General features: G+C 37.9%; 1 protein-coding gene across 1 annotated transcript in view; it reads left to right on the forward strand.

The window, feature by feature from the left end:
- The window catches only part of LOC113109999 (RNA-binding protein Musashi homolog 2-like), a 158,880-nt gene that overhangs the window by 4,009 nt on the left and 138,830 nt on the right, over positions 1-16,041 (forward strand). The window contains exon 5 of the mRNA XM_026273967.1: positions 1,462-1,503. Within this exon, the coding sequence (XP_026129752.1) occupies positions 1,462-1,503 (42 nt within the window). The remainder of the gene's footprint in view (positions 1-1,461; positions 1,504-16,041) is intronic.

Raw genomic sequence — 16,041 nt, forward strand, 5'->3', positions numbered from 1 at the left:
TTCTAAACTAGGCCTCTATCTGAAAGCAATAAAAGGCCACTAACACATTAAATGGTTACTGCTGAGATGGGAGAAGCTCAGTAATTGCTTCATCTGGAAATACACAGGACTTTATTTACACAATGTGTGCTTGAGTCTAAATTACATATTGGCTTATAACTGCTGTCTGCTGTTTGATTTAGATTATCGCTAAGTTTTAGGTTTTTTTTTTGTTAGTCTGACTGAATGGCTGGGACTATTGTGGTTTTGCTTACCTTTGGTAAGATTCCGGCAGTTGTTGCAAAAATATTTTGTAATAATAGGCCTAATTAGTGATGACCTTTTTAGGTCCCGACTCCATAGATGCAGCTTATTGATTTAATTGGGGATCTGATCAGTCAAGTGTTACTGGACCATTTGCAAATGCATAAACTCAAAAACCTACATCAGATTGATCTGGAACATTTATTTACAGACCCAGCATTTACACAAATGTTTCTCAATTTATCTGAACATTCATCAGAATGGGATGTTTGCTCTCAGGCTGTATGGAAAAAGTCCTAATTTCTACTGATTTGAAATTCAAAGCGTAATATTGTTTCTGCTCACACAGGCTTGTTTCTATGGAGTAATTGAGGTTGAATTGGTTAAGCCTTAGGCTAATTGCTAAAACGAATCGCTACATGAAATTCATCACAGAGAAGGTTTTCCATACAAAATCCATCTCTTTAATTGACCTGATTTGGGGAGATAACAATCACTGCTCAGTCAGTTATGGGAGTAAAAGGGTTTAGTTCATTGGACACCAGTGTGTCATTTCAGAGAATAATTACCCTGTGCACAGAGCTTTGAATTGACCTATTTTAAATGGCCAACATATAGATGACACAAACATATAGAGACGGCAAAAAATGACTCCTTGAATTCTATCTGGAAAGAAACAGTCAGTAGGTGTGCGTTTTATTTAGAAAGGCAGTGTCTGTAATGATACACACTTATATGCTGCAGAGCCCTCAGGCAAACGTTCAAATCTACACTAGGAGTTTTGCTACAATCTAAAGCCTTTGCCTTGCTGAACATGGACAAGTAATTTCCTGCAAGAGTCCAATTTCGATCTGTTTATGTTTTTCCTCTTGACTACGTCTGCCTGTATGAGATTGTTTGAAACTCCTCTTTATAAGAATCTGTATTAAGGCTGAGGCAAGACAGTGTGACATTGGAGCATGAAATGGTTTCTCTGATAATTCCTTCTGTCTGCACACCTTCACTAGATGGAAGACCAACTGAAATTAAGATGACAAGCCAAAGAGTTAACGTCATCATTCCAGTATGACCCATCCATGCTCGTAATTTAGAAAGTTGATCACCGATGATTTCTTAAAGTATGAAAATGTGTTGTGATGAATTGGGCCTGGATAACTACATTCATATGTGCATTTTCCCCCTCATCATTCTCTCTCTTCTTTCTTTGTTTGTGCACAGATTGATCCTAAGGTCGCCTTTCCTCGACGTGCTCAACCCAAGGTCAGAATTTTCTAACTTTACATTGTCTTTTTTGCTTAAGCATTCTCATATTTGTATTTTTCATGATGTTTTAGCCCTTGAGGTGCAGACCTGATCATCAAAGTGTGAGATACCAATGATATGGTCAGTCGGTGATGCGTGTGTCTATCTGAAGTGATTTGCAGGGATTTGTGGGTAGTGCTCTTGATTAGGTGTCAGTGTGTCAATCACTTTTGTGCTAATGTAGTTCTTCCTCTTTGCTCTTTAAATTGGTCCAAAGCTCATAGTGTCCGCCCAAGTGCCGTCCACTCTCGCAGGTTCTTTCTTTTTTTGTGTCCTACAAAAAACAAGATCAATAATGGATTTTTTTCTTGTTTTTGAATGCCTCACAGATGAGTTTTTTTTTTTTCTTTGCTGAACGGCTCAGTTTTCAGACAGGAGGAGAGTGCTCAGATCCAGGGCATTTCTACAAAGTCTATTGGCATGTATTTCCAAAATTTCCAGACAGTACTTTCCCCTTCTTTATTTGCCAGTTTTGGTCTTTTAACCTTTTCTTTTGGAACATAAAGAACGGCTCAGACGGCCCTCGGGTCCCAGGATTCCTGTTGAAACAAAGAAAATAAATTTTGCTCCAAGGCAACACGGTTTTTTTCTTTTTTTGGACCCCCCTAAACAATATGAACTCCCCTGCAGAGAGCAGGTTATGAGAACTGAATTGTCAATTTCTGGGAGACACGGGCCGGTTTCTCCGTCTTGTATCTTGGCATCATGTCTGCTGCATCTTTTTTCTTAAACCACAAAGATTGATAAACAATAATTCACTGCTGTTGTTTTTTTCATAACCAAACATGATGCTGAGTTCATGAGTACAGAAAGAAATGTATTTATTTTAGTGTGAATCAGAGAATGTGGATTTTAGGGCATCTTAAGGTAATAGGATTAAGGCAGATCTGTTGGCATTGCACTGGCTTTTTTTGTACATGTAAAATTGATTTTAGAAAGCAAGCAGCCAGTTAATCGTTCTTGTCACACATCTTGCCTGCACTCCGCCTGAACGGTAGTGCTTATGTTTATTTCTCAGTGTGAGGTCTGTGTCCGCTAGAGAGTGAGACTTTTTTTTTATATGATTGCAGGTCTCCTGTTGTTTATGGACTCTTTATAGCTGTCCTGTGTTATTGCAGTTTTGAAGTTTGTGAGGTTTGTATTGAGGTGAAAGGAAATGTTATCATCTGCGCTGTGTTTGGAATGAGAGTGTGGATAGGTGTGGTGGCTTCAATGAGAACTTTAAGTAGTGAAATTCTGCTTTGGGGCTGTAATTCCCTTGTGATGTCGTTTACACTTGCAGGTGAGTTTTTCCCCGCTGTTTTGTCTGAGAATCCTCTCTTCTCCTGCAGATGTTAGAGTCTCAGACACAAGCTTGTCTTTGGTAGCCAAAGTGATCGTTTTCGTTGTCTCCCGAGACTTTTTCTAGCCAACATTTGTTGCTGCCGTTGTTACAATGTGATATCACAACAGATCATGGCATGTCCTGGACTTAATTTTAATTGCCATTGGGACTGTGGCCTCTTATGTTGTTAAAAGAGCTTTGAAAGCTTGTTATGAAATGGCAGCTAGTCAGGAGTGTCTTCAGAAGAGTTGACCAGCATGATTAACGGTTTCATGTCTGCCACATTAGCATGTGTTCACCGTGAAACACCACGCAGCTTTAAGTTGTCCTTGATTATTAGAACTCATGTGAGACACAAATGTATGTCTTTTATGGCTAAGTTGTTCCATTTCAGGGTAATTCCTGGCTTTATCAAGATCTAAGGTAGTCTAGAGAAGTCTAGTGTTGCAAACAAGATACTAAACCTTATTGTACAGGGCTCCAGACGCAACTTTCTCTGTTGGTCACATGAGCACATGATTTGGTCGCAATTTATTTGTTTTTTTAGGATACAACATGTTGATGAACTTTTGCCATAGTTTATAGTTATTTGTAGTGTTGTCAAACTTACTTCGGTAACAAGTCGGTACAAAAAAAAAATGGGTTTACCAGGTTTCTTTAAGTACCTGTGGTACCGAGTACCCGCTCAACCCTCTTCTTGACGCATACAGCGCTATGATTTCCGGGAAGCAGAACAGTCTCAAAATCCAGTCATGAAAATTAAACTTACATTTTAATATGGACAATCACGGAATTGGTCAAAGTTAGCATAAATTAATCAAATCAAATCTCCATATGGACCAGTATCTGTAAATGTTAAGCCGCAAAAGTTGGTTGAAAAGTTGGAGATGCTGCATGTTCTGCGCATCGCTGTGTGAATGGATGAATGGCAGAGACGTGCGGGCTTGTTTCTGTAACGCTGACGCTAATGAGCTTAAACCATAGACTGTAAAAAAATATGGACGTAGTGTCCGTGATGTCACCCATAGACTCCTCAATAGCGGTTTTGAAGTCTAAAGTGTGCAGAGCGGGCCGTCGCCATTTTGGCAGCGCATTACCGCGCGACTCTCCCGGATAATCAAAAATGGGCAAAAAGGCGGGAGCTGATTACTGAAGCCACGCCCACCTAGTGCGACGGCATTGTCAGCAGCGGCAATCCATCTGTCACTCAAGTGGCCACGCCCTTAATTATGCAGAACTTTAAGGTTTAATATAATTTAAACGGATCAGTTATAAAAAAATTCACCCCCCTCACAGTTGTCATGAAAGGCAAAATTAGCAATCTAGACCAAAATAATTTTTTGAACCAGGCTGTAAACATGTTTTTTTCTGCTGTAAAGTTGGGCATTTTAACATGGGGAGTCTATGGGACTGAATCTCTTCTGCAGCCAGCCTCAAGCGGCCAGTCGATGAATTGCAGTTTTAGTCACTTACTTATTGGCTTCACGAGAGAGAGCGCGAGGTTGCCGCTTGGCTTAAATGTATTTTTTGTACACAGTGCCGCGAACTGTCAATCACTCCTGTACGCATGCATCACTGTCCTCCTCGCAGCTGCAGCAACTTGCTCTCTCTTCATAAAGCTTTAAAACAAAAAGGGGACAAAAAGGTCTTATTGTCTTTGTGCATATAGATTAATTAGATAAATTAATATCTTAATTCGTGCCTAGCCGCCTATGGTATTTTTTTAGAACTTAGAAAAAAGATGCTGCAGCCGGTGGGGGCTGGTTGCAGGACGACTCAACCTCCGCAGACAGTTTTTAATGTTTATCAGACAATAACTACTCAAGATTTGTTGAAGTATAATTTTCGGGACAATTAGGGCCAGATTCGGGACAAGATTTCGGGTTTTCGTGTTTAGATTTCGGGACTGTCCCGAATTTTTCTGGACGTCTGGTCACCCTAACTAGAGCTCGTTGTCATAAGTGCAACACAATTTTTGCTTGTAAGGGTGGAAACACAAGCAATCTGTCAAAGCATCTTTCAAAAGTGCATTATGTGCAGACAGAGAAATGCTAAGTTTTCGACTGCCTAGCTAGCTCGTCTCTGGTTGTTGCCCCATCTACGTCAGGTAAGTATGCTAAAATCAATGTTGAATCAAAGTAGTTCATGTCATTTTAAAATAAATGTAAAATCTCCCTGGTTTGCTAACCTTACATAGAAATTGTTGATTTATTTTGGGAGAAATGAGAGAACGAAATCAATATATTTTCTACTTAAAAAAAAAAAAAATCCAAATAAAGAAAAATCAGTATGTATCTTTTTTCAAAAGAATGGCTAAAGAGTCCTTTTGCAGCCTACCTACATGCCCCACCCGCGTTGCTTTGTACCACTATATCTTCTTTAGCAGAAAAATATAGTTTATTTTATTTGTTTTACGTTCATTTGTTTTTTGTACAATAGCTATTTGTTCAAACATGACTGTTTCTTGCACTACAAATAATTGTTTTAATAAATTTTACATAAAAAATTAAGAAATGTTAATGCTGTTCTCAACTCGTTCTTAAAAAAAAAAAAAAAACACACACCCAACACAAAGTACTGATAAGAATACCGTTAAAGTACCGGACCATTAAGCAGTATCGGTAAGAGCAGTAATAACGTTAAAACCTTAACGAATCCCATCCCTACTTATTATGAGTTCTGTAGTATTTTGTTGTTCCGCGCCTCGCCACTCGCGTCCTATAGACAGGGTGTATTTAAACTTTCTTATTTAGGCTAATTTTATGTTTAACTGTTATTTATTTATTTTAGTGTTTTGCAAGCTGCGTATTCGCTGACAGAAGTGCTAAATTAAACATGCACATTTTTAAATAGATGGAGCCTCCTTTATTTGTTTCAAAATTATATATATAGCCTATACATATATAATATTAATTATATAATTTATGTTTATCAACACCACGCTACTGGGGGTAGTTGGTCCATGGTGGTAAATATCTGTGACGGTCACAGTCCTATTCACTCTCACACCAACCTGCTGCCATTCCTGAGCAAGCTTTGCACTGATGGTCACTCTGGGATGTCCTGTAGACTTCTTCACTGCAGTCGAACCTCTCTCCTTAAAGTTCTTGATGATCCGGTAAATGGTTCTTTCAGGTGCTGTATTCTTTGTAGCAATTTCCTTGCATTTTGATGCAACGCAATGATGGCAGCACGTGCTTCTTTGAAGGTAACCATTGCGAACAAGAACACAATGATTAGAAACACTTCTTCCTTTCTTTTATAGCAATCAGTCTGCTCTTACAATCTAATTAGTATGGTAGTGATTTTACCTCACTAGTACTCCAGGGTTTCCCATACATTGATTTATTTGTGACGGGCCGCCACAATATCAAAACTGACCGCCACAAATAGATTTTCCAAAAGGCTTTGACTTTGTTGAATAAACATGAGCACTACAAGTTTCAAAATCAAAAACCGCGGTGGGTGTTTTTATATCACTGTGTTTAAGAAGGAAAACCGACTGTTTTCAGAAAATGTTCAATGTCATTTTTATTCCATCTTGCGAGTAATGCCTTATAAATCGCCGTTTGTGAGCTCAGCGCTGCTTGTATACAGCCATTGCTGGAAAAACCTCTGTCTCTCCTTTTGATAGTGCCTCCTGCTGGCAGAATAATAATCTGCAAATTAGCTGGTCATTATGTGTCTGGATCAAAAAGCTGTGAAATGTGTTTTTGTGAAAAGTTCATTTTTTGCCCAATTAAGCTTTTAGCAATGAGTTAAAATGCATCTGATCACTCTACACAATAATCTAGAAACAATGTGAATGAACACCACATCTTAAGCAGCAAACTTTGCAAAATACAAAATGTATGTCTCTGCCAAAACATTTGGCGATGACTGTATAGACTTTTGTCCAATTTGCTGTAAAGAACTAACTCATTCATTTGCAAATTGTCTTTGTTTTAAAAGAATTGTGCTTGCATTTTTTAATTGAATGTGGTTGGAGGGTAAGTTTATACATTTCTGTCTTGATTTAAGTAGTGTGACAACACTACAACTGGGCTGACACTTTTTTTTTTAAATTCTATTTGACATGCAGTACATTATAAAGAATGTGAAGCTACTTCATGCCACGTACTTCGGCTTGCAATGCTGTGTGATATTGTATTTCATGACAATTAAAATAAAAGTTTCTGCTAGGGCTGGGCGATATGGAGCAAAAAATATATCTCGATATATTTTGCTATATCTCGATATATGATATATATCTTTACAGGAAAAATAACCCCCAAAAAACTACTGCAAAAACAAATATGGCAAATATTACATGTTAAGGGGCCTATGAAACATTTTATTTTTTTCTTCACCATATGTTTTATTGTTACCTAATTCTGTGTTTTAGCATGTGCAATTATTTTAAATGCATAAAAACAACTTAATTAGTTAAAAACAATTCTTAAAATAGCCTTATGTGAAATGTTTTTTTCCCTTCAGAAATTCTGTGTATTTACATTTTTCTGATTATCAAATGAAGGCATAAAACATTCATTTAATTTATCTTTTAATTATTTAAAATTAAGCAAACTTTATTTTTTGGTAAACAAAGGGGATTTACTATTAAAAATAAAACATGGGAGAAATGTTGTGTGATTTATTCCTTATAAAATTATGTTCGTTTCATTTTAATAGTAGTAGTAGTAGTGGGCTATCTACATTCTGCTGTACAATAGTAATACATTTCTGTCAAATACTTTTATTTTGACGGGTTTACCTTTACAGTTCTGTGTATGTGATACCACAGTCTATGATGTGATATGAGCTAGTCTTACTCAAATCAAACGGTCAGATGCTCATGAAGTGACTCTCAGTGCAGTTCTGGAGATGTTCCTCATGTGTTCACGTCTTTATTTAGAGAAAGGAAAGACAATGAAATCAGCGCGAGCGTTATGCGAGCTTCTGTGTTTAATGAATGAAGACGCGCTTCTGCTCCATTCGTTGACACAGACACGCAGAACATGCAGGATTCATATTTAAATAGACTTTTCCGGGTTAATATTTGCAGATATTAGTCCATTTCACGATTTGATGTAAGTGCATGACCGACTTTTGATTAATTCATTTAAAATTTGACCAATTCCGTGACATTCTGCGTTAAACTGTAAATTCCATTTTTATGACTGGATTCCGCGATTCCGTCCGCGTTTCATTGGGCCCTACAGTAGACATCTGCCTGCCGTTCGCCCTACGCCTTAAAACTGAAGTATCTCCATATAATGGAGCCAGTTGTCTTTTTTTTTTTTTTTTTGACTAGTTCTCTACACGCGAGGTGAGAGGGGACAAAAGCAAGGAGGCGGGGGGCGAGCGAGCGGGGGCGAGCACAGCACAGGGAAGGCAAACAAGCAAAGTGGCGGAATCAGAATATAAACAATATATCGATATATACGATATGTCAAAATCCATATCGTGTTTAAAAAATATCTCGATATATTTTAAATATCGAGATATCGCCCACCCCTAGTATCTGCCCAGTTGTATTTCCATGCTACTGAAATTAGAGCCAGAAATGTATAAACTTAAATTTCAATTGCAACTTCCTTCCAATCAAAATTGACTGAGCAAAAAATTCAGCAAAATAGTTTTCAGCATTTATCATAATCAGAAATGTTTCATGTGTCAAATAAATTGTAATGATTTCTAAAAGATCATGTGACCCTGAAAACAAATTTCTGCTTTGCGTCACAAGAATAACATTTCATTTTATATTAACATAGAAAACTTTTTTTATTTATAATAATATTTCACAACATAGCTGTTTTATAGATTATAAACCAGGCTCTATACTTGAAGCAATGCGTAGCTCAAATGAGTAGCGCCATTTTGTTATACTTTCAGTTTCATTTGATGTTTCTCATATGCAACAATTATGATATTGCTGATGGGTTGAACAACGTGGTGGTCGTGACCGTGTGAAAGAATGCACGGTCGCAGTCTGGAGCCCTGAAATGTTTCTACTGTATCTCTGTCCAATCAATCTGATACTTAGTTAAAATTAGTGAATTGACTGAGTGCTGTCTGTTACTGTCATAAATCAGTTCTCTGAATGACTGTATGGTATGTCAGATGCACTGTAATATGTTTATATTAAATATTACATTTTTTAATTAAAATAGCAACATGTTCATTTTATAAAGTATGTGTTAAGGGCTAGATTTTCGCTGAAGGAAACAACAGTGGTGTGAAGAGTGGGGAACGCATCGAAAACCTAAGAGTAAGTTAGATGGGAAACCGTTTTCTTTCTCGTAAACTTTTGTAAACTGTGTTTATGACAAAGAACTGCACAGATACAGATATTATAACAATCTGTCGATAAACACACACCTCTGTGTCCTCTGTTTCTGTTGCCATTAGGTTTCAGTACCCAACCCTACAGCTGGTTAGTAAAAACACACTGATTAACTTGGAAAATATTTTTTTATTGCATGTCGCAGTATGTCTAGGACATGGTGTAAGAAGTTTTTCAGAAACTTTCCTTTCTTCCTGTTTTTTTTTTCCCCTGCCATTTTTCTGCCATTTAAACTCACCAGAAAATGACTGCTGACCTCTATTTCTCTCATCTTTGCTTTTACCCTTTCTCTTTGAGTCATTTTTTTGGTTAGGCTGCCACGAAACTGGACTCCTGCAGCTGCACTTGTGTGTGCATGATGTTACAGTTTCTCAAGTGAAACTCTCAGTTCTGTTTCCATCTAAAAAAAAAAGCAAAAAAAACACCCTGAAGTGTAAACACAGCCCTCCAGCAGTGTGTGTGTCTGGCTCATGTGGGTTTTAGTTAAGAAAAGAAATGCACTTTAAAAATGGCTCCGCAAGCAGACAGGATGCCCATCGACTTTTCACAGAAAACAAGACACAATCCGATATCTAGCAAAGGCAGCCAAGATCATCGAGAGGGAAAAGTCAATCAATCAATGCTGAGTTGATGGGATCACGGTATCTGGACACCTCACTCTCACCTTATGGAAAAAAATATTGTAACTGCGTGTGATGTGGGGAGGGTGCAGTTGTTCAGTCGGAAGTGAAATGTCTATGAAAGAGGTATCATAGATTGCGTAGGAGAACATTAATGTAGTGGATGAGCTCAGTTGGAGCTGAGGCCTAATGGTTAGCGATCTGACACAAGGGGCCAGGGCTCCAAGCAAAAAAATTGAGCAAGGAGCCATTGGCTCTTATAAGAAAATAAACTTAAACCACAGAATAATAATTATATAGATATATATATTAGGGGTGTAACGATACGCGTATTCGTATTGAACCGTTCGGTACGACGCTTTCGGTTCGGTACGCGGTACGCATTATGTATACCGAACGGTTCGTTGGAGTAATTAATTATATTTGAAAAAAAAAAAAGAGAGAGAGAGAGAGAGAAATATAATGATATGCGTTCAACAAGGTAGCCCAATAACCCAAACAACGTAACAGGCAACGCCCCTGACACTCCCGAAGAAGAAAAAAACACCATCTTATATGTTTATATTAGGCTACTCAGCAGGCGCTCGCTCACTCAGTACGCGCTGAAGGCTCGTTGCAAAATAGCCAATGCGTTTAACAGACTAGAAATGAGAAGATCCTCCAATAACCAACAGGTCTGGTGTTTGGGTGCACTTTGGATTCCCTTTAAGCTATAATGGTGATGGCAAGAGAGTGGTGGATAAAAAAAACAACGGTATGTCGCATCTGCAACATGACCGGGTACACCAGCGGGAATAAAAAAAAAAAAAAAAAAAAAAAACACCAGCGGGAATATCTGGGATATATGCGTCAGTACTATCTGGGAAAAGACGAAAAAAAGGAGAAACATGCACGCAGCAAACTATCCCTGCAGCATTTAGAAACTATAGCTTACAGGGAATCCAACCCAAACACCAGACCTGTTGGTTATTTTAGGATCTTATATTTCTGGTCTGTTAAAGGCATTCGACATTTTGCAACGAGCCTTCAGCGCGTGTTGAGTGAGCGAGCGCCTTAGGGGCCGTTCACATATCGTGCCTAAAAACGCGTGGAAAACGCTAAGCGCGTCTTTCTCCTCCTTTCCAAAGCGCTTGGGCAGAAGCGCTCATGAGGCGTCTGTCTTTGCTAAGCAACAATGACGTGCTCTCTCCATGAGACGCGGAAATTTCAGCGAAGGATAAATGGATTTGCAGCTCTAAAAATCGCTTGCAGTAGCTCTGCTACTAAATTTATTTCAAAATTGCAATCCATATACAACTATGATCAGCTGATCCTTCATCTTGGCTGAGCTCTCAACGTTGTTACGGGAAAGGATGAAGCTGATTGGTTAGTTCTTGTCACATGACCCGCGGTGCGCTTGCGGCATTCTGAAAAGTTGAGATGTTTTTACATTTTGCTGTATCTAAAACGTATCGAACCGAACCGAACCGTGACATCAGTGTATCGTATCGAAACGAACCGTGAATTTTGTGAACCGTTACACCCCTAATATATATATATATATATATATATATATATATATATATATATATATATATATATATATATTTTTTTTTTACATTTTAACATTTCTATCATATTGTCATGTTTGTCTCATTTTTCTTGACTTTATCTACTTTAATCCATCTTGTAGATGACCTGGGAACTAAGGTTCACTTAAAGTGGGAACTAAATGTCTTTTCCAACTTGAAATATACAGTCACAAAGAATTGTTCATGATCTGTACCAATATCATGGACCATAAGCATTACTTGGCCACTGAGTGTTTGGGCTCCTGTAAATGTTGTCATACACCTTTAGGTTTCACAAAAGTTTCTTTGTGAAGAAAGAAGTTCTTCAGATTATAAGAAAAATACAGGTGCATCTCAATAAATTAGTATGTTGTGGAAAAGTACATTTATTTCAGTAATTCAAGTCAAATTGCACACAGACTGAAGTAGTTTAAGACTTTGGTTCTTTTAATTGTGGTGATTTCTGTTAAAACTTTCACAACTTTTAAAAAATTTTGCACAAGTTTTGAACAATTTTGCAAAAATTCAATATCTCCACAAAATTAGAATACTTCATAAGACCAATTAAAAAAACATATTTAGTCAATTGTTGGCCTTCTGGAAAGTATGTTAATTTACTGTACATGTACTCAATACTTGGAAAGGGCTCCTTTTGCTTTAATTACTGCCTCAATTTTGTGAGGCATAGAGGTGATCAGTTTGTGCCACTGCTGAGGTGGTCTGGAAGCCCAGGTTTCTTTGACAGTGGCCTTCAGCTCATCTGCATTTTTTGGTCTCTTGTTTCTCATTTTCCTCTTGACATTAGTTTAAGTCTATTGAGTTTGCTGGACAGTCAAGCACACCAACACCATGGTCAATTAACCAACTTTTGGTGCTTTTGGCAGTGTGGGCAGTGGCCAAATTCTGCTGGAAAATAAAATCAGCATCTTCAAAAAGCTGGTCGGCAGAAAAAAACATAAAATACTCCAAACTTTCTTGGTAAACTGGTGACTGCAGTGATTATCTTCTTATCTGAAAAGAGGACTCTGGACCACTGGGCGACAGTCCAGTTCTTCTTCTCCTTAGCCCAGGTAAGATGGCTCTGACATTGTCTGTGGTTCAGGATTGGCTTAACACGAGGTATACGACAACTGTAGACAAATGTCTACAAAGTGGTGTGCGATATGACGAGTTTTGATCGAACCAAACTGAGAGACCATTTTGAAGGCTCAGGAAACCTTTGCAGGAGTTTTGAGTTGATTAGCTGATTATCATGTCACCATATTCTAATTTGTTGAGATTGTGAATTGGTGGGGTTTTGTTAAATGTGAGCCAAAATCATTAAAAGAACCAAAGACTTCAGTTTGAGTTTAAAAATTTGAGTTTAATTACTGAAATGAACTTTTCCACAACATTCTAATTTATAGAGATCCAACTGTATTACAAAGCAATAGCGCATAAATATAGCAAAATGCTCCTCTTTATAGTTGTTTTTCTAGCTGATGAGCTTATTGACTGAATATTTATTCTGATGTAAATGTATATTACGTTGCAATGTTTACAAGCTTTACACATTTTCCGCAGTTTGAAACACTGAATGAGCTTTTACACAAGACATTTCAGTAAGTTGTACTGTAGGCTTTCTTATAAAATAGCCTACCTTTAGATGTTAATTCATGTTCATTATGTACTATAGTAGTTAAGAGAAAGATTAAATGGGTTACTTGCCGCTTAAACTGAGGCGCTAAAGCCAAAGTAATCAAGGAACTTTACTGCCGTACCATGAGTGCAGCGGGCGCAGTGATATTATGCAGCACCTGAAAATAGTCCCCAGCTAGTTTGTGCAGCAATAGCAAAGTCGCTGTTGGACTATTTTCAGGCACTGTGTAGTATCACTGCGCCTGCTGCACCCATGGTATGGCAGTAAAGTTCCTTGATTATTATGCCGGAATGAGAGTATAGTTCCTAGCCATATTTGCCTAGAAAAATCGCAAATTTTCATTTTTCCATTTAGGGAAGTTGGAAAATGAGCCTGTTTTCAAAAAAAGTGGAGTTTCTTTAATCCATATTTACTTTAATTAAATTCATTCAGAACTATGCTATATACAGTTAGTGAAGAAAATATGTTTTTTAAAAAGTGCACAGATTCGACGTGGGTGAAGTCATGCTGTTTTACTAATTAGCAATGCATGGAGGAAGTTTGTTATACTGTCACTATCATAAGATGCATATATGAGACAAAACAGTGTTGAAATGTCCATTGTGCTTTAAAAAGATGCTGCAGTTCCCTGTCGCAGCTGCACCAGGATGATAAAGGCTGTTCAGATGAAAATAGGTGTGCGATGAATCTAGACAAGATAGTTGACTTTTTACTCCACTTCATGCATTTAATACTACTGCAGTGCCATCCCAGTCTGAGCTGGGCTGCATTATAGTTTTGTCCTCTTGCCGGATCAACATTTGCATGCAATGTAAAATCAGCTAAGCAGAGACTGAGATGATTTTCCTGTTTGGTTACAGGGTTACTGTATGGTAACTCTCATTTGCATCTCTCTTTCTCTTGTCTCTTATTTTTATTCCAGTAGTCATCTCCTCCTCCTCTGCTGTGATCTTGCTGTGGGCCTTTTCATCTGGTGTGTGTCAGTGTGTTGTGCTATTTTAGTGGAGATGTGTTTTGGAACTGTCTGAATGTGACTCACAATGTACATGACTCGTTCTGTCTTTCTCATTGTAAAATGTTTGTTTGTAGCTCTTCTGATGCAGCCATCTTAAAGGGATAGTTCACCAAAAAATAAATGAAAAGTCATAATTTGTTCAAAATTTGTTCCCAAACGGTATGACTTTCCTGCCACCACAACAAACAGAAGAAGATATTTTGAAGATTGTGTATAACCAAACAGTTTTGGTGACCTTTGGCAAAAAAAAACACTAAGACTTTTCTCAAAATATCTTCTTTTATGTTTCTTAGAAGGAAGTAAGTCGTACAGTTTTGGAATCAAGATCAGGGCGAGTCAATCATGACAGAATTTAAAATTTTGAGATTTACAATCTCTTTAATGCTATACTGGCACAGGAACTGCAGTCTTTCCACAGGAAGGGCTCATCTTGGAGCTGATTTCATTGGACTGACTGTTGGCGTTCGATGGTCCACTCAGACTGGATAAATGTGCTTAAAGACACATTTAAGAAGTCCTTGTGCTCTGTCTAAGTGGAGGTATCATGCAGAGAACCAGTCTAGAACATTAATATCTCTGGGAAAGACTTTGGCTTGTGGTTTAAGATGTTTGAGAAACCCCAGTATGCCCTCAACACCACATGGAAAGAGGAAGCGCCTGCAAACAGAGTTTTAGAGCAATTACACCCCGATCAATAGAGAGAGAGCAGCAATAACAGGACATTTCCACAACAGCAGGAGGGCACACAGAGAGAGGCTGATATCCGGCTGCTGGATTTGGGTTTATTAGATGGAGACGGGGGTTTAAGCCAAGATTTTGTCCAGTACACAGCTGCTCAATCAGCCCAGATCAAGGTGATGGACCATGGGACTGAACAAACAACTGGAGACTCGCCTTCTCATTCAGTCTCTCTTTTTTATGCTTTTGTTCTGTGCTCACTGTAGACTTATTTCTTTTCTGAGGGGGATTTCTGTTGTACATTGGCTTTTCTTTGTGCTGTGAGAGACATGAATAGATCGCAGGCTGCTCTGGGCAGAGCCACAGTATGATTGTCTTTGACAAGTCTCCTGTCAAATCAAAAGAAAAGTAATTTCTGTGTTCCCATACCATGGGTTTCAGATTCATGGAGGCCTGTTGAGAAGTTTTACCCATTCAGCTCAAGTTCTGGTTTCGTTTTGTGCCATTTCATTTTTGTTTGAGTGAATGATGCTGTATTTCTGTGAAGTTTGCTTTCACATGAAGGAAAGGCACTCTCATATGCATAATTCAGTCATGTGACTAGACCTTTATTTTTTTTATTTATTTATTATAATTTTTATTATGCTGGAAACACCATCTGCTGTGAAATCACATTGGTTCTTATATTGCTTTACTTAACTATTTTAAAACTTCATATGAAATATTTGTTAAATTTCTATTATAGTATATATGATCTCTCTCTATATATAAAAAATAATATTTCAAGTCTGGATTCAATAAAACATTCACAAGTTATGTCCATGTTTTCAGGCTTCATCTGAAACATTTTGTTCCTTCCTTTTCTCTACATGCTGTCAAAAATCTCTCCCTCTCTTCAAACAAAAGACAAGATTCAGTTTTCTCCTGTCTTGCAGAAGTGCTGCCTTAATTAAATCAGTTGGTCTAACGGATTAATTAGTCTGGCTGGACGTTTGCTCATTTGGTCCTGAGAGAATTGGAGAACTATGGCTGAGTGATCGATGTAGAATCAGGTCGTCTCCAGCCCTCTGTAAACGTCAGTCTGATTCACTCATACATTTTCTGTGTGTGTGTTTAACAGGTTTAGGCTACAAATCAATCCAAATCTCTGAACTGCCATTTTTTTCTGCTTTCTGCCACTGTAGCTAGTTTAGTTGCATTCAGGGTTTCAAATCAGATTTAACCAGTTATCCTTGTCAATATTGCTAGCTTATAGACTGGCGGTTTTGTTGACTGTAATGTGAATGTTCTTGTTTTGATGTTCAACCATTTGCATACAGTGTAGCCACTTGAGGTTAAGCATTAC

This window comes from Carassius auratus, chromosome 10 (genome assembly GCF_003368295.1).
Source record: "Carassius auratus strain Wakin chromosome 10, ASM336829v1, whole genome shotgun sequence".
In the NCBI taxonomy this organism is placed as follows: Eukaryota; Metazoa; Chordata; class Actinopteri; order Cypriniformes; family Cyprinidae; genus Carassius; species Carassius auratus.